This window comes from Vespula pensylvanica, chromosome 11 (genome assembly GCF_014466175.1).
Source record: "Vespula pensylvanica isolate Volc-1 chromosome 11, ASM1446617v1, whole genome shotgun sequence".
Lineage (NCBI taxonomy): Eukaryota > Metazoa > Arthropoda > Insecta > Hymenoptera > Vespidae > Vespula > Vespula pensylvanica.
The window spans coordinates 6,308,470-6,325,309 of NC_057695.1; the positions used below are offsets into that span (position 1 = coordinate 6,308,470).

Genomic DNA, 16,840 nt, shown 5'->3' on the forward strand with positions numbered 1-16,840 from the left:
TATTATTTTTAACTATTTATATCAAATCTACCTGCCAAACGCATAATCCAGTTGTTCCCTTAGATATAATATTTATACTTTCTTGTATCGTAATATATTGTAAGTCTCCTTGTTCTTGTAAAAAATGACGATAATGTAAATCTTGTTCAGATATCGATAGTAAGTTACAATAGGCGACAAAAATATCGTCGTCTATCTCATCACCGTTTTGTTCTAACTATAAAAAAAAAAAAAAATTGGGAAGACAGAAGATGATGCTACGAATGAATAGCAGTTTCTTTTTTCTAATATTAAAACAAATTAATACCTCGCCGATTAATAACTTAATAAATGCTCTCTGATAGGAATATTTAACAGGATATTGTTTAATCAAGATATTATTCACTGTACTATCTAAAATTTTTTTTTGAACATCTATACTAATCATACCATTTTCCTTTTCTTTCTTCAATTTCTGGAACTGAAGAAAATGTAAATAAGAATTATCCGATTATTTTTTTTTATTCGAAAACAAAAATAATCTTATTTACCACCCACCACTTGTTTGTGTTTATTTATTGAGGCGCAACAAAAAAATAATTTTTTCAAATCAATAATATGGTATTCCATGTTAGCTAAACTAATTGCGCGAACGTGAACGTAGGTTAAGATACACAATACATGTTTAAAAGTATTTTATTGATTGAATTCATTAGTTTAATATTTGTATACCGTTCCTATTTATTTCATTATTGTTACAATATTATTAATTACAATTGTAATTATAATATTATCATCACAAACTGTTTTGGTCTTTTCGTGATAATTCAAGATCTTCGCGTTATAAAATTCAACTTGTCGAAAAAAATATCATATGGCTTTGATTCGAAGAACCACGAAAGAACGATAATAGAGAGAAATCATAAAAATTCTTTGTGTAACGGAAGTCGTACTTCCGCCATTTGATTGCGCCATTTTTTTTTTTTTTTTCTTTTTCTTTTCTCCTTTTTTCTTTTAATTTTACTAACCTTTTCCTCTCGAAATACTGTCGATTAATTTAATACATATTTTATTATTTTATATCGGCAAATGTATACTCCATATGAAGCATTAATATTTAATTAATCATATCGAAGTTTGTAAATATTAATTTTTAAATTTACCGCGAAGATAAAATTGACGTCTCAATATGGCGACTATAACTTTAACTTCCGTCGCATGCTAACGTAATAAATGTTCTCTCCTCGATATTTCTACTCTACGTAATAAAAAAAGAAGTTATCCCCTTTCTATAACATAATACGGAGAAGAGAACAGTAAGAGATTTTGACAGTTGACAGATGTTTCTGTCAGAAGACGGTATAAAATCGTTTACTTTTCAAACGTTTAGAAATATCTCGGATTGTTCGTCGAAAGATATTAATAATAAAACTTTCGTTTGACATTAATAATTTTGCGATGTAAAACAAATCGTAAGCCGGTAACAGGCATTGGCAATGCTTTTACCGCTATTACGTTTACAAGCTTCGTTGATCTAGCGATGTGTTATTATTAAAGTTTGCTTGAACGGTATGTTATCGCCAAATGTCAACTACTCATTATCATTTGTGATTTATAAGTTTGTAATACATAAGTCTGTGGAATATAATTATATTTCTGTAAATCATTTCTTTCTTTTTTCCTTTTTTTTGCTTTCTTTTTCTCTTTTTTTTTTTCCTCATTTTTTCTTTTACATTTTTTTGTAGAAAAATATATTGATATCGTGATAATATTTAACAATTCGCTTTTATAAGATTAATTTTATCACTTTCTTTCTCGATAACAGAATTTTTTAATTAACGTGCCCTAAATTAAAATACTTTTGTTATTAGTCGATAAGAGATATCTCGTCGAAGTATTATTTTGTGAAGATAAAATTAATAATTACATTAGCTGTAATATTACAGATAAATATGTCAAATACGTATATAAGTGAGAAACAATATATTTCCTTGTATTTAATCGTTCGTTATAATTTAACAGGTTATTTACTATTTAAAAATGGCATCAGCTACGGAACAGCAGCAACAACAACAGACCACCCTGGAGTTTTATCAGGCAATGGCTGATTTTAAAAATATGTTTCCACAAATGGATGATGATGTAATCGAAGTAAGAAAATCTTTAATATCTAATATCAATCGTCAATTCTAACAAATCTGTTGGAATAAATTAAACCAATTTTGTCTGTATACCTGCCTTTAGGCTGTCTTAAGATCTAATCAAGGAGCTGTGGATACAACGATTGACCAATTGTTATCTATGAGTACGGACAATGAAAATGAAAAGATAAGAAGCGAATTGGAGCAGAGTGAAGAATTTCCTAATGTTACCAAATCTTTAAAATCGGATTCTAGTAAATCGTTGAAACATCTTCATAAATGGCAGCCTCCTTTATTAGGACCGTTACCAGATACATTTCTTAGACTTCCTCAGCAGTTATCCAAGGATACCTTAGATGGAGTATATTCGCAAGAAAATTCTATGTTGGAAGATGAAAGAATTGCTATGTTTCTTCAAGATGAAGAATTTATGGCACAGTTACGTTGGAATGAAGATTTTCTTTCTACTTTGGAAAATGGTAATAAAGTATAAAGATAATTTATTTTACTCTTTTAATTATGACTTGCAATACCTTTTAATATACTTTCTACTGTTTTATTTTTCTTTTGGTTTTTTTTACAGATTCAAAATTACAAGGCACTGGCCTCGAAAAATGCAGCAATCAAAGTGGACATGACGATGAAGATTTGTTTAGAGAAAGATTAAGAAATATGGGTAAAGGTACGTTGTATGATTAAATATATTACATTTTAATCGATACTATTAAATAATTGAATAATGTATCTTTTTTTTTTTAGTATCGCGTCGTAAGTTCGCGCAACTTACAAAAGTATTTACGCGTAGCAAGAAAAGAGGAGGACGACAATTATTACCGCCAACAGCATCATGTGATGATCTTTTAGATCCAGAGGAATCATCTAGACCACAGTCTTAAAAGTCATAATACTTCAACGTAATACTTATTCGGAAAGAAAATTATTTCATTAAAGCTTGCTAGATTCTACTCAAAAGACAAGCATATACATACTAACATTTGATGAAAGATATATATACATACATATATATATATGTGAGTGTGTGTGTGTATATATGTATGTATATCTTTCAATAAATAATGTGACACTACAGTTATATTTGCAGGAGATCTGTATAGTATAACTTATGTAACAGTTTATTTTTAATTTACGAGAGAATGGATACACGATAATCAATTCTCGTAGGATAATTAAATTTAAATGTGAAATATCACAGTTGCAAAGGTCATAGAATATGCTAAAAAAAGATTACATAGTATCGTAAAGTAATTAATACTTTTAGAGTTATTCAGTTGAATACACATAATACTAACAATAGTAATTAAAATAGTATATTATGGTACACATTGATAATAACAATAATAATGATAGACGCATTATATAACAAAGAAAAGATTTGTAGCATCATACTTAAAATATTAAGACATAATTATAAAATTCAAGATCCCTTTTTAGTTTTTGTAAACATTGTGTGATATTATTTATAACAATGGATATATATAATATTGCAAACGAAAAGCTTGAAACTAGAGAAATGATCTGCATATATTTGAAAAGTACTCATTTTTTAAATATAGATTATTTATAAAAAATTAGAACCTTCCGTTTTAATTAATACAAGTTTATTCATATTCGTATAAAAGTTATTAGAAAACAGTAAAATGTTTGTAATACTTTATATGATTATTTCAATGCGTATATACTATATTTTTTATCCAGGCTTTTTAATATCTATTGAAATACTGACATGATGAGAAATATCACTCGATGTACAGGATAAAACAACAGATAATATTTGTACTATGTATTAGAAATAATTTTATAACAATTTACTTTACGTTAAAGTAGCCATATGTTGATATTATTTTTTGGAAAAATATGTGACAAATTGGTTGTGACAGATAGTTGTAATTCTTATTTACGTTATATTACGGAAAAGATAAATATGGTTTATCTAGTTATGAATCTCCAAATGTAATATAGTCTAGTCATACAATCTAGCCACCATCCACTTAATGACTATTATGGAGTGATATTGATAAATGTAGTATGTTTATATAAGTGACTATACATTAAAAATTAACAGATATCTTGGCATGTGTTAGGAGAAGCATAAGAATAGATTGAATGATGCTGATTTGCAGTTTACTAATAAGAAAAAAGCTAAGCCTTTGATTGTATGTGATAAATAAATGAAAAAGGAAGAAAGAAAAGAATGAAAGAAGAATTATATAATGTATGGTATGTACACATTACTTGTGTAGATAAATGATAGTGATGCAATGCCAATAATGCTAATTCATTTTAACCCACAATGCTAATTGATACCTTGACTTTATTCATCATTTGTAACTATTTGTATACTCTGGAAAAATATATCATGCAGTTATTTTAAAAGGATGAATAGCAAAGGATTATAAAAATTCAAAAATATACAGAACAGTCCGAAAATTTTATGAAATAGATTGTTATCGTACAATGATTGCATATATGGTTTTATTTAACTAAATATATAAAATATGAAAGAGAGTTAAACTTAACAATCAGAACTTAAGATTATCTTATCTTCTTTTAAAGGGAACTGAGTAAAATCGATTTTATAAATATTTCAGGTCTTTCATTCATACAGAATTACTATGAATCTGGTTGTTTAAAGAACACTCTTGCCCCAGAAAGACTGTAATATAGTAACCGAAATTCCGCACTTCTTTCTCCTAAGCGTTTTAAAGTTAGTGCCCTGGTTTGTTGCAACTTTTCATCTCCATGATCATCTTTATTTTCTGCATTGATATGATTTTCAACCGTTTCGAACCAATGTAATGCATCTAATTCCGCACTTTGATCGAGAAGAGCATTTATATATGCTACTCCCATCGCAAAACCGTCATCCGTAAAAGCTCCTCCAGTTTGGTTTCTTTTAAACATCTTTTCTTTATTTGATACCGAATTATCAACAAAACTTAATGTTAAAGGCGGTACTATAGCATAGAATTTCTGTAAATGATGTGATTTGGGATCTCGAAAAGCAGATGCAAATACATCAACCAGTAATTTAAAATAATGTATGCCTTCTGTAAAGTTATGAACTAAATTTCCAATATCATCCTCTAAACGTTTGGCAGCAGCTTGCGTTGTTTCATTATAATTTAAATTTTTACACATAGTTTCAAACGACATGTTTAAATGAATATCTGGTAGAAATGATACAGCATTTGAGCTTGCATGTAATCCACCAGATCTAATTAATCGTACATATCCAAGGGCATTTCCAATGTGAGTTATCAACTGACGAAATTGATCCAAATAACTCAATCCATCAGGAGTCATTCCCAGTTTTCTTATTCCTTTCTGAAATTTTTCTGCTCTTTCGTATGTATAAGGTATTGCTCCACTTTCACGTTGTGATTTAATAAATCTTATATCTCGCATTAATCTAGATTTTATATGTTCGTCAAACATAAACTGTGAAAATGTGTGCAATTTAACACGAAGAAATTGATACACAAAATTTACAGTAGTACTCATAATACCAGTTCCATGAGTTCTAATTGAATTAGCTATGTGACGAATTCCAATGGTATTTAAATGCTTATTGTTACTTGTATGTTCTATGAACGTTTGTGTATTCAAATTGTATAGATATTTGGATACAAAGACATGTATATTTCTCATAATTTCCAATGCATCCAAACCTTGCTCCAAAGTTTGTGTCGGTAAATGATTGTGTACAGTATCAAGATTTAATTTGTAATTAGCCAGAGCGTGCATCGTTCTATACGTTTTCCAATCATGCAATGCTACTGTGGTAAGATTATAAAACATATCGTCCAGATAATGTTCAATAAATCTTTTAGCGTATATCATTGTATTAGCTAAAGGTAAAGGCAATGAATGGACTATTCTTCCACCATCTTTGGCACCCACCTCAAAGGGATTACCGGAATCTAATTTCAAGTGCGCATGTACATGAAGTCGTAGGCTTGTTTCGATCTCACGGCAAGCTGGTTCTAGTACAGTTTTCAGTAATATTTCTTTTAAATCTTTAACGTGTTGTTCATTCATGTCAGACAATTCTTGTTGATCAAGAATATTATTAAATGCACCAAAAAAGTGAACTAAGTGACCGATGTTGATATTTTTTTCAATTATAGAAGTAAAATATGCGGGTATTATATTTTGATGATGCAATAGTACCGAATAATCACAGAGATCGTCGACATTATCATAAAGTTCTGCAAAGACATCATAATTGTCTAATAAAAATTTAAGCTTCACTATATCCTCATCTTTGAAAGTTTCAGTCAACTGACTGGCACACGCAAGAGCACATCGAACTATCAATCTTCTGTCTGCACTAGCAGGTCCGCTTATTAGGCGCATACTTAGTCCTATTAATGATAGCGCATCGAGTCTTTCTTTACTATAGCCTCTATCTTTCTGAATTAAACCTTTTCGGGCTGTTACAAGTATAGCTAAAATATAATAACTAAGATATTGTAATACTTGATCTTGTGATTGCACTACAACTGGACCCAATATATAGAACCATGTTTGGAGAGATTTTTGTATTTCTATAAGTTTACAAATATGCTGAACTGTGTTTCGATTCATTGGTTTTACAAGATTAGCATGCAGATTCGTTATAAAAGATATAATTTCCTTAATTTGTGCTAATAATGTAATTATATCTGTAAGTAATATACGCTTATGTCCTATATCAGAAATCTGAAGACTACCTTTCATTAAAATGCTCTGCATCTCTAAGCACCACATCATAGCTTTATTTATCAAAACATTTACAGTAACTGCCAATTTTTGTGTTCTGTTTAAAAGAAGTTTTTCACCTATTTGCGAACTAACAACACTCCCAACTTCCTTTGGTAAAAATTCGTTTAAAAATTTACTGGGTATCCAAATAACATTTCCGATTAATGTTACAGCATAAAACTTTTTGTTGGCTTCTGATATCCGTTTGACTAACTTCTTATCACAAGTTCCAAATAATTTTGTTACTACAACGATACCAACATTAGCTCTAATCCAATTTTTATTTAATGCAGCATTGTCATTAGATTTGCTTTCTATGTCTGACATCAAGTTTTTCAAATAATTAACAATTTGATCGTTCATAATTGGACCTTTATTTACATCCATTACATATTCGACTGCTTTAGAAAACACAGTTTTTTTCAATAACTGTTCCTGCCAATCTGTTAGTAATTTATCAAGCATATGAAGTTTAGCTTCAGGTATTCCAAATTGTGCTGGACTATGCATAACAGAGCGTATATTCATCCTGTACTTTTTCCAATAATTTAATATCGACGGTTGTGCATCGATAACTTCGTCCAGTATTACAAGAATTATAAATAAGTCTATGAAATGTTCTATCAAAGCAGGCAAATATATTTCATGAGATCCTCCAGCTAAACTGAGCAACTGCTGTGTGGTCAATTGTAAAACTGTCATTATTCTATTTACAAAAGTCGATAGACATTGGAGATCGGATAAAAGGCTACCAATGTTTTTTAGATCGTCGTCCATACTTTTATCACTGTGTGCAAAGAGCTTAGCATAAAAAGTATTAGCTTCTTTCTTTAGCAGTCTTATTTCTCTACATGTTCCTGCAACAGCACCAAGCAGCTTGGATAAATCTTTACTCTCCATTTCTACCAAAGATATAATACTGATATCTTCGACTGTCTGATAGACAAGTCGTATAGGACCTTCCATAAAATATTCCAAGGTTGAATCATTCAGCCAAAATCTATCTGCCAAAGTGTCAAAAAATTGTCCATACTTTCGTAATAGCATGGAACCGGCAGCTTTGTATATAGTTTCATCCTTTTGGGAGTTCCACGATGATGATTCAATCATCGTTAGATATAAAATAATTAATTTTTCCTTTCAAATGTATATATAAACCTACGACATCCAACTAAATGCATTAATTATACAATTGACAGTTTTTACATACTTTGACACTTATAACAACACGATTTTGACACATTACCGCAAACAGTATAACCAACGTAATATTAACTTTGATTAATCAACCACTTCACTCGTAAAGAATGCACGTTATTAGAAATACGTGTATTTTATGGTAAAAATGTAGAATTCTAAAAGACAAAAAGGCAAATATTAGATTACTGTAGTTTTTTTTTTTTTTTTGTCTTACTAGACTTAAATAATTTGTTAAGTTTGTTTGGTTAAATATTAAATAGCTCTTAACAAAATATATACATAACGTAGTTTTAATATGAAATTTTAACAGGTGCCAATATAAAACTTTCAAATTCGGAATTCTTACTGGCCAATTACGTGATCGATATTTTTCGATTTCGTAAGGTGTAATCAAATCAATTGTTAAATCAATCAAGTATAGTCAATGTTACGTTTTGCGAATTTTACTTAGTAACTTTCCTGCATATTTGTTTTAAGATGCGAACAAAGATACTAGAACTTCTCCCCTATACGATCTTCCTGATTGGCTGATCCTCGGGAAAGTCATTGGAACACGTTGATTGGCTATCGCTGCATACACCGATACCTAATGTCGATTTCGCTTCGATATCTATACTTTAAAGTCGTCACAATTGTATTCATCAAGTTTTTAGAGTTGGTAGAGAGAATTTTATAACCCTTTTCTGCTTAATGTCAGTTAAGTGAAATGTCTATTTTATGGATATTATTCTTTATTGTTCCCATGTCTTAACAAGATTAACATGCAGATAGAAAGGTATAGTTTTTATATTATTATTATTATTATTATAACCTATATATATTTTTTATAATTTGATTGATCGCAATATGTGATGTTAATTTTAGAAAATATAAACAAAATTATTTTCGCAGATGTAAATACAAATACAGTGAGCTAGGAAGGAGCTATATTTATTTTTTGTTCCACTAAAAAGAATAGAAGACTGATAAGAAGATATTGAATGTATCGGAGAATCTTTATACTAAATCCTTCAAATTTGGAAAGAAGTATTTAGCGATGATATTCTAACGATAATATGGAGAAAACATCCGTAGGAATGTTATGGAAAGCTTTTGTAAAAAGTTCAAATGAGTCCCATGAAATATTACCAGAGAAAAAGAATTATGATCTAAGTTTTCAAGGAGAAGAAGCAAGACTAGCGTATGAAGAAATTATCAAACAAGAAGGTGAAATAGTTACGACAAAGAAACCTACATCTATAAGACTGAAAAATAGTAATGCTCAGAGCATCTTGCATACGAAATCACTATTGGATACAGTTCAATCAAAGAAAACTCATTCGGCCGAAAATATAGTTATAAAGGTTACAATTAATGCTATATTAAAAGCTGTGGAACAAAAGGATTTGAAATTCTTACAGAAACATATTACACCAGAGAATGTTAATGTATCGGATGACTTTGGTTGGACTCCTCTAATGTCAGCTGCTTATTGTGGTCATTTAGAAGTGATTGAATTTTTATTACAACTAGGAGCAAATAGAAGAATTAAAGAAAAATCAGGTCTTACAGCGGCGCAATTAGCTTTGAAAAGAAATCATTTGAATATAGTAGCTTTGCTTAGGAAAAAGCATGATTTTACAAATATTAAAACTCAAACTGATAAATTAGAGATAACAGAAATATCAAAGAATTGTAAGGAAAGTGCATGTAACGATGAGGATAGTGTTAAAGACAAATTGCAAGAAAATACAAATTTTTATTGTGACATCTGTAAAAGAAATTTTCAAGAAACAACAGTGAAAAAGCATGAAGCTTCTACTTTACATATTTTTAATACGAAACCAAAACTGCCAAATGCAATATACGGTATATCGAAACAAAATAAAGGTTATCAAATGCTTTTAAATACAGGTTGGGATGAGGAAGGGGGTCTTGGGCCATCTGGGAAAGGAATTAAATATCCAATCAAAACAATGCTTAAAATGGATCGTAAAGGTTTAGGACAACCTGGAGAAGTAGAATCTAGAATAACACATTTCATGCCTGGAGATACAAATGCAATTAAAGTTAGAATATATAAGCAAAAACCATTGAAAAAGAGAGATAGAGAAAAGTTACTTAACAGAGAAGCTAGAAAAGAAAGAGCGCTTCGTATTGCATTGTCTTAATGTAAAATTGCTTTTTACAATTTCACGAAATTCTGTGTGAAACCTAAGACTGAATAGAAAATATGTATAAACTGTCGTAAATACTGCAAGTTCATACTATTTCTTTGTGCTTACATGTTCGTATCTTATATTTGTATTTCTGGTTATTCATGTTTATTAATATTTTTCTTATCCTGTTTAGGTGATATAATACCAACAAAAAAAAAGCTACGATGTTTGAAATAGTATTGAAAAAAGCAAACAAAGAAATAATTGTTAGTTCATCAAGAATAAGTGTCCAGCTGTAAGATAACATTTTGATTATGTAAAAGATCAAATTACAAAAGGAAGAACATGAAAAATGAAAAAAATTCTAAAACTGTTTTTACTTGATATTTTGAAGCTTCAATTGCGTAAGATTAATTAACACTATTTAAGATATTTCATATTTTATAAAAGTTTATAATTGTTATACTTCATATTTCAGATTAAAAAGATGTAATATTCGAATTAACATATAATAAAATGGAGCAAAAATAGATCAAATTAAAATGTAAAAAAAAAAAAAAAAATAGAATTTCATGTGTTAGTAGATAAAGTATTAAACTGTATGTAAAACTTATGATTCTTTATCTAAATTATCATTATTAAAATAAGGGTTTTGTTTATATTCATGGGTCTAAAGTAATAGTGATGATTAATGATAATGATTTCATCTCTATAGCAAAAATTTTTGTATTAAAAAAACATCTAAGTATTATAAAATATTGCAAAATGTTATATATGGATATTATAAAAATGAATGTTTAGTTAAAAATACAATTTTCTATTTATTTATATTAAAAAGAAAAAACCTTCTCCTATTTTTGCCCTATGTTCCATATTTATCATAGTGATGATTACAATAAGAGTAAATTGTTTCTGAATTATCACGAAAGAGGGCAGAATCGTAGATTATATTAGGTTAGTTGACACAAGATATCGAATTCTGGAGTTAAATCGCAGCAATTCAAATTGTTTAAATTGTTACAAATATAATTGTTATGTTATATTAAATTACATAGAGTAATATTTGAATAAACAAAAACTATATGTAATAAAGTTCGAAGATTAATTGATCTTCTTTGGGTTGTTGTCTTAAAGAAGAAATTATTAAAAAATGACAACACGAGAAATATTAACAATTCAATTAGGTCATTATTCTAACTTTATTGGCACTCATTGGTGGAATCTTCAGGTATTATTAATTTTATAAATCTTTATTTCATTTATAAATAAAAATATTTTATCGATACTTTTACTTATATTCGCATATATTTTAGGAAACTAATTTTTCTTATGATCCTGATAATCCTTCAGAGATAAATCATGATGTTTTGTATAGAGAAGGAGAAAATTTCAAGGTAAAGTAAATGAAAAATTTTTAAAGAAGAATATAATTTTATATGTCAATTGAGAAATTAAAGATTGTTTTTTTCTTTTTTCTAGAAACAAGTAACGTTTACTCCAAGGCTTTTATTAGCAGATTTGAAAGGCACTTTAGGTTACTTAAAAGAAAGTGGAACTTTATACAGTACTCCGCAACATGAAGAAGCATCATTATTATGGGATAAAGAAAATATAGAAATCACAGAGGAAAATATATTTCCTAAGCCTGCCTTTATAGAAAATTTAGATAAACCCATAGAAGGAACACAATCGCAAGATTTTAATCTTGAAAATTCAGTAAATACATGGGTCGATTACTTAGTGCCTAGATTTCATTCAAGAACAGTTAATACTGTAAGAGAATATGAACATAATAGTAGCAATCATCCATTTGATATTTATACCTATGGAAGAAATTTATGGAACACGGAACAATTTTCAGACGATTTCACAGATAGAATACGAGCTTATGTAGAAGAATGTGATTTAATGCAAGGTTTTCAAGTAAGTAAAAAGTGTACATTTTCTAACGATAATACCATAATCAAGCATTATATTCTTATTTCTTAAAAAAAACAGATATTAGTTGACTCCATAGATGGATTTGCTGGACTTGGTGTCTCATGTATTCAACACCTAAGAGATGAATATGGCAAAAGTATTCTAGCATTTCCTTGTATCAATGGTCAAAACACCGAACCATCTGTATCAGATTTGATTAAAGCTATTAACATAGCATTATGTTGGCAGCATATAGGAGAATACTCATCGCTCTTTAGTCCTCTTTGTTGCGGAGAAAATGGTTGGCCACAAATAGGCACTCCTCGAAAATTTGACAACCTTACTTACGAATTAGAACTTAAGTATCACACTAGTTCTATATTAGCAACTGCATTGGATACATTGAGTTTAAGATATAGACGGAAAGAATATCCTAACGTAGTATTATCCGATTTATGTGCTGATCTTAATAAACTTGGATGGAAAGCAGTAGCAACCAGTCTAAGTTTACCTTTTCCAATGACGGTAAAAAGAGATTTGATAGACATATTAGATGATTACGAAGGTTCTTTATGGACAAGTTTGACACCCAGTTGTGATATACCAATGGATAAAAATATGCAAAGTATAGCGTTAAGAGGAATATCGGAAGAAAGATTGAAGAGACCGATGAACGAAGCGATCAAGCAAATGTCGAAACCTGCTTATAGATGTTCTACCGTACACGAAATGATGACGCTTTATTTAGCTTGTACATGTCATGCATCAGCAACATATTTGTCTACTATAAAATCAAGTCTCAAAATACAACAACCGTATCCAAAAATTTTCAACACTAACGTTACGGAAACCGGAGATATAGCAGGATGGCCAGTAGGAGAAGGTAATTCGATAACAGTATTTATCTATTTAATAAAAATAATGTAAATTTTAACAAACAAACATACATTAATCTTTTGCAGACGTACGATCAGTTCCAGTAATGGCTGGATTACATTCTGGAAATAGTCTTGCATCCATGTATGAATCTTTACATAATCAAGTACAGAGAATACGCAGTATTAAAAAGTTTCATGCTTTTACCGACTCTGGCCTTGAGGAGGATGAATTTTCAGACTGTTTGAATCATTTATTGGATTGTAAAGAAACGTATGAAGATCATTATATTTGAAGAGTAAAATAAAAATGCTAACTCTTTATATATATATATATATATATATATATATATATATATGTATGTATGTATGTATGTATATATATAAATCAGTATTTTCATCATCTTTCATATGTTGAAAAGTAATATAGAGTTTTTATCGATAAAGCGAGTCCTCGTTATGCGTATACGATCCCGTATGAGTATAAGATCGTAATGCGTTATCTTAAATATACCTTAAAATATGATCCTCTATAACAAATCGACCCCGGTGAAGATGGGAGTGGCAAGACACACCCTAGTCAGGCTATATAATATCCTATCGAACATCCCAGAACGTAAAAGTCCGGTAACAACCCTTCAGTCACGATAAAATACATCACAGAGGTAACTCCGTTCAATTTTTCTAAACGAAGTACTTCGCTCGTTCTTTTTGTTATTCTTGTTGTTATTTTTCTTCGAAATACTTAACAAAAAGAAAAAAAAAAAAAAAGAAAAAGAAAAGGAAGGAATTCTAGAAGCAAACGATGGGAAATAAGGTAGCCACGTTCTCCGAGGAACAATTGGAAGATTATCAAGATTGTACATTTTTCACGCGTAAAGAAATTTTAAGGTAACGATTTGCTTTGAACTTTATAGAAAAGTTTTATATTGTACGTCATTTACAATTCTGTTTCTTCCTTTTTTCTTTTATAGAATATTCAAGCGTTTTCGAGAAATGGGTGATCCAGGAATGATTCCACGTACGATGACGTCACAGGAAGCATCAACTTTACGTTTACCACTATCGTATCTGGCACGTATTCCAGAACTCAAGGTTTATATTAAATATCCATGTTGCTTATAACCAGTATATTTGATGGAACAATAGAAAGAACGGAAATTATTTTCTTTATTTTTTTTTTTTTTTTTTTTTTTTTGTATTTTTTTTCTCCTTCTTTTTGATAGGAAAATCCATTCAGAGAACGAATTTCAGAAGTGTTCACAAAAAGCAACAGAAAACAACAATCAGAAAATACCGAAGGTATTTGTTTCGAAGATTTCCTCGAGATGATGTCTGTCTTCTCAGAGCAGGCACCGCGGGATCTGAAGGTCTTTTACGCCTTTAAGATTTATGGTACGACTACGTACACGTGAACCGGACTAACGAAAGGACAGACAGATCGTGAGAGTACTTCGAGGTCGATGTCGTGTAGTCGAGAATTCAAAAAATGAATCGAATGTTTTCTTAACATTTTAATAATCGTTCGTGCGTTTTATTATTTTAAAATAAATTAAAAAATTTTTTGTTAAGGTTTCTTTCTTCTTCATCTTTTTTTTTTGTTTAAGATAAAATTTTAAGACAATTTTCAAAGGACGATTACAGTGATCGTAGATCATATAATTATTTAATAAACGTTCTCAAATACAACGACATCTAAATCGAAATGTAAGAAATGAAAAGTATCGAACGATAGATCCAAACGAAAGTTTAATTTTCTGTGATAGATTTCGACGAAGATGGAGTATTAGGTATCGGTGATCTGGAACGCACCTGTCGGCAGCTGGTCCAAGATGGTCTAACTAACGAGGAAGTATACACCGTGTGTCAAAAAGTTTTAGAGGAGAGTGACATTGACGGTGATGGTGCTCTCTCGTATCTTGATTTTGAACACGTTGTTACTAGAACACCAGATTTCATCTCGACATTTCATATAAGGATATAAATCTCATCTCGTTTGATCAAGAGAGAAAAAAAAGTAATAAAAGTATGTTAAAGAACTTACTCAATAGCAACTAAATACACTGATTAAACGCGTTTAACGAGCAGCAGGAATAAAGACGCGTTCGTTTACAATTAATGGCGGCGAAAAAGCATCATGGCAAAACATCGACCAGTGAACGTTATTTCGCAAAACTCATGGGATAATTATTAGCTTGGTAAGAGTCCGTACCGAAGAGGTACTACTATGTACCCTGTTACACGTTACAAGCATACTTTCTTACACGGGTTCTGCGAGTCGCCCCTGTTGAGCAACAACGAGCAATGCCGGGGATAAGTAAGCAGGCCATTCATTCTTCCTTTATACGAGACTATCGGAGACCGTAGGAAATCTTACATAGGGTTTTACGATTTTAAGAAAATCTTAAGATAGCAGGAGGTCTTTGAAATTGACAATATTTTTCTTTAATAATCAAATATAAAAAATATCAAACAAATATATTAACGTATAATATAAACGACGATTCTTAAAGTATTGATCAATTATATTTGCTCGATTATAACATAAAAATAGATATAACAAAGCTAGATATTTCATAGTTTAGATCTTCAAAGATTTCAAAAAATAAGATATTAGTCAAGAATTAGATAGAAGGAGAAATTTTGATCAAGCCGGTTTCGCAAAGTTTCTCCCCCTCTTTCTCGACGACTTTAGAGATAGTTGGACTCTCGCGAGCATCGAGAAGGAGCCATCGTGTACGAGAACCGTCGTCCCTTTCGATCGTTCTCTCTCTCCCTCTCTTTCTCTCTCTCTCTCTCTCTCTCTCTCTCTCTCTCTCTCTTCTCCTTCTCCTCCTTCTCCTACCGCTTTTGCTGTGGCGGGGTTCGGTCGTCTCAAAAAGCGGTCGAAATCGGAGATACCACCCTGTGGCACGGCCGGTTATAGTCGGCCGCACGGTAACTAACCGAGTCTCGAGACCAAGGCCATCCGGTCACTTCTCGTCCTCTCCACCAGTCTTGGTGTCCGACCCCTTTCCCCGTAGAAGCTTGCTTCGTGAGGAGGAGCAGGAGCCACTGCTTCAACATTTCAACATTTTCTCTCCCTCTCTCTCTCTCTCTCTCTCCTTTCTCTCTTTCTTAGAATATACATATATGTATGTTCTATGTATATATATATATATATATATATATATATATATTTCTTAAAAAATAATCTTTTAGTTTTACTTGTTCATTTCATTGTTATATTTTACTTTAATCTTATTCTATACGATGATAATAGTCAAGAAGGTTAAATAAACTCAGTCGGTCTTTCCTCTCTTTCTTTCTTTCTTTCTTTCTTTCTTTCTTTCTCTTTCTATCTGTTGGTCGTCGAGCCAACCGGCTTCCATGGCATGCTTCTATGCATTCTTCGGCCTCCTCGACGTGGCTCGTCTCGACAAGTCCAGAGCCCTCGGGGGCGGGCAAAGAGAGAGTGGAGGGGTAAAGGGGAAGGTGGAGGGAACAGACGAGATGAGAAGTCAGAGAGAAGAGGAATGAGAAGGCAAAGATCGCGGGTGGACGACGAGCAGAAAAAGGGAGAGGTGCTGGACTCCAGTCGATGGAGGGAGCTCAAGAAGTGGTGGAGGGCAGAGATTTGAACCTGACTTTTATGTTGGTCCCGCCAGCTACGGACCCAGCTAAGGCCCTGGCGTGGGCGATCTCTTCTCTTTCAAAAGAGAAAAAGAGAGAGAGAAATCTCTCGAACCTTCACAAGGGCCTTAACCCATACCTCTGTCATGGACACCTTTAGGGATTGTGATATTTCGTTATTCTATTTTTCTTTCTTTCTTTTTTTTTTTTT

General features: G+C 31.0%; 6 protein-coding genes across 8 annotated transcripts in view; 4 read left to right on the forward strand and 2 right to left on the reverse strand.

The window, feature by feature from the left end:
* LOC122632975 (protein-lysine N-methyltransferase EEF2KMT) overlaps positions 1 to 904 on the reverse strand; it is a 1,764-nt gene extending 860 nt beyond the window's left edge. Inside the window, exons 1-3 of the mRNA XM_043820327.1 lie at positions 538 to 904; positions 308 to 460; positions 32 to 217 (exon numbers count right to left, since the gene is read on the reverse strand). Of these exons, the coding sequence (XP_043676262.1) occupies positions 32 to 217; positions 308 to 460; positions 538 to 609 (411 nt within the window). The 5' untranslated portion in view covers positions 610 to 904. The remainder of the gene's footprint in view (positions 1 to 31; positions 218 to 307; positions 461 to 537) is intronic.
* A 282-nt stretch (positions 905 to 1,186) lies between these two features.
* LOC122633182 (CUE domain-containing protein 1) lies at positions 1,187 to 4,406 on the forward strand. Its single transcript, XM_043820806.1, has 5 exons — positions 1,187 to 1,548; positions 2,002 to 2,130; positions 2,224 to 2,599; positions 2,704 to 2,802; positions 2,880 to 4,406. Exons 2-5 carry the CDS (start codon positions 2,020 to 2,022, stop codon positions 3,014 to 3,016), a joined length of 723 nt encoding a protein of 240 aa, XP_043676741.1. The 5' UTR covers positions 1,187 to 1,548; positions 2,002 to 2,019; the 3' UTR covers positions 3,017 to 4,406.
* A 144-nt stretch (positions 4,407 to 4,550) lies between these two features.
* LOC122633178 (WASH complex subunit 4) lies at positions 4,551 to 8,532 on the reverse strand. 2 transcript variants are annotated; one of them, XM_043820801.1, is made up of 2 exons: positions 8,431 to 8,532; positions 4,551 to 8,239 (listed from the first exon to the last, which is right to left on the reverse strand). In XM_043820801.1, the coding sequence occupies exon 2, from the start codon at positions 7,992 to 7,994 to the stop codon at positions 4,752 to 4,754; it is 3,243 nt and encodes a 1,080-aa protein (XP_043676736.1). In that variant the 5' UTR covers positions 7,995 to 8,239; positions 8,431 to 8,532; the 3' UTR covers positions 4,551 to 4,751. The 2 variants fall into 2 exon arrangements, with proteins under 2 accessions (XP_043676736.1, XP_043676737.1); XM_043820802.1 differs by having other exon boundaries at positions 4,551 to 8,042; positions 8,101 to 8,517.
* A 132-nt stretch (positions 8,533 to 8,664) lies between these two features.
* LOC122633181 (G patch domain and ankyrin repeat-containing protein 1 homolog) lies at positions 8,665 to 10,883 on the forward strand. Its single transcript, XM_043820805.1, has 4 exons — positions 8,665 to 8,859; positions 8,976 to 10,350; positions 10,416 to 10,626; positions 10,701 to 10,883. Exon 2 carries the CDS (start codon positions 9,140 to 9,142, stop codon positions 10,232 to 10,234), a length of 1,095 nt encoding a protein of 364 aa, XP_043676740.1. The 5' UTR covers positions 8,665 to 8,859; positions 8,976 to 9,139; the 3' UTR covers positions 10,235 to 10,350; positions 10,416 to 10,626; positions 10,701 to 10,883.
* A 194-nt stretch (positions 10,884 to 11,077) lies between these two features.
* Positions 11,078 to 13,328, forward strand: LOC122633180 (protein misato). Its single transcript, XM_043820804.1, has 5 exons — positions 11,078 to 11,450; positions 11,536 to 11,616; positions 11,702 to 12,145; positions 12,221 to 13,025; positions 13,105 to 13,328. The coding sequence occupies exons 1-5, from the start codon at positions 11,373 to 11,375 to the stop codon at positions 13,311 to 13,313; spliced, it is 1,617 nt and encodes a 538-aa protein (XP_043676739.1). The 5' UTR covers positions 11,078 to 11,372; the 3' UTR covers positions 13,314 to 13,328.
* Positions 13,329 to 13,365: 37 nt separating this feature from the next.
* Positions 13,366 to 15,061, forward strand: LOC122633183 (calcium and integrin-binding family member 2-like). Of its 2 annotated transcripts, none has more exons than XM_043820808.1 (4): positions 13,366 to 13,908; positions 13,992 to 14,112; positions 14,244 to 14,319; positions 14,784 to 15,061. In XM_043820808.1, exons 1-4 carry the CDS (start codon positions 13,823 to 13,825, stop codon positions 14,999 to 15,001), a joined length of 501 nt encoding a protein of 166 aa, XP_043676743.1. In that variant the 5' UTR covers positions 13,366 to 13,822; the 3' UTR covers positions 15,002 to 15,061. The 2 variants fall into 2 exon arrangements, with proteins under 2 accessions (XP_043676743.1, XP_043676742.1); XM_043820807.1 differs by having other exon boundaries at positions 13,373 to 13,908; positions 14,244 to 14,412.
* Positions 15,062 to 16,840: the final 1,779 nt, after the last annotated feature.

Coding starts and splice junctions, on each gene's coding strand:
- LOC122633183 (XM_043820807.1), top strand. CDS start 13,823: ATGGGAAATAAGGTAGCCACGTTCTCCGAGGAACAATTGGAAGATTAT. Junction 13,909..13,991: donor ACGCGTAAAGAAATTTTAAG/GTAACGATTTGC, acceptor TTTCTTTTATAG/AATATTCAAGCGTTTTCGAG. Junction 14,413..14,783: donor TTACGCCTTTAAGATTTATG/GTACGACTACGT, acceptor TTTCTGTGATAG/ATTTCGACGAAGATGGAGTA.
- LOC122633180 (XM_043820804.1), top strand. CDS start 11,373: ATGACAACACGAGAAATATTAACAATTCAATTAGGTCATTATTCTAAC. Junction 11,617..11,701: donor GAGAAGGAGAAAATTTCAAG/GTAAAGTAAATG, acceptor TCTTTTTTCTAG/AAACAAGTAACGTTTACTCC. Junction 12,146..12,220: donor ATTTAATGCAAGGTTTTCAA/GTAAGTAAAAAG, acceptor TAAAAAAAACAG/ATATTAGTTGACTCCATAGA.
- LOC122633181 (XM_043820805.1), top strand. CDS start 9,140: ATGGAGAAAACATCCGTAGGAATGTTATGGAAAGCTTTTGTAAAAAGT.
- LOC122633182 (XM_043820806.1), top strand. CDS start 2,020: ATGGCATCAGCTACGGAACAGCAGCAACAACAACAGACCACCCTGGAG. Junction 2,131..2,223: donor TGGATGATGATGTAATCGAA/GTAAGAAAATCT, acceptor ACCTGCCTTTAG/GCTGTCTTAAGATCTAATCA. Junction 2,600..2,703: donor TCTTTCTACTTTGGAAAATG/GTAATAAAGTAT, acceptor TTTTTTTTACAG/ATTCAAAATTACAAGGCACT.
- LOC122633178 (XM_043820801.1), bottom strand. CDS start 7,994: ATGATTGAATCATCATCGTGGAACTCCCAAAAGGATGAAACTATATAC.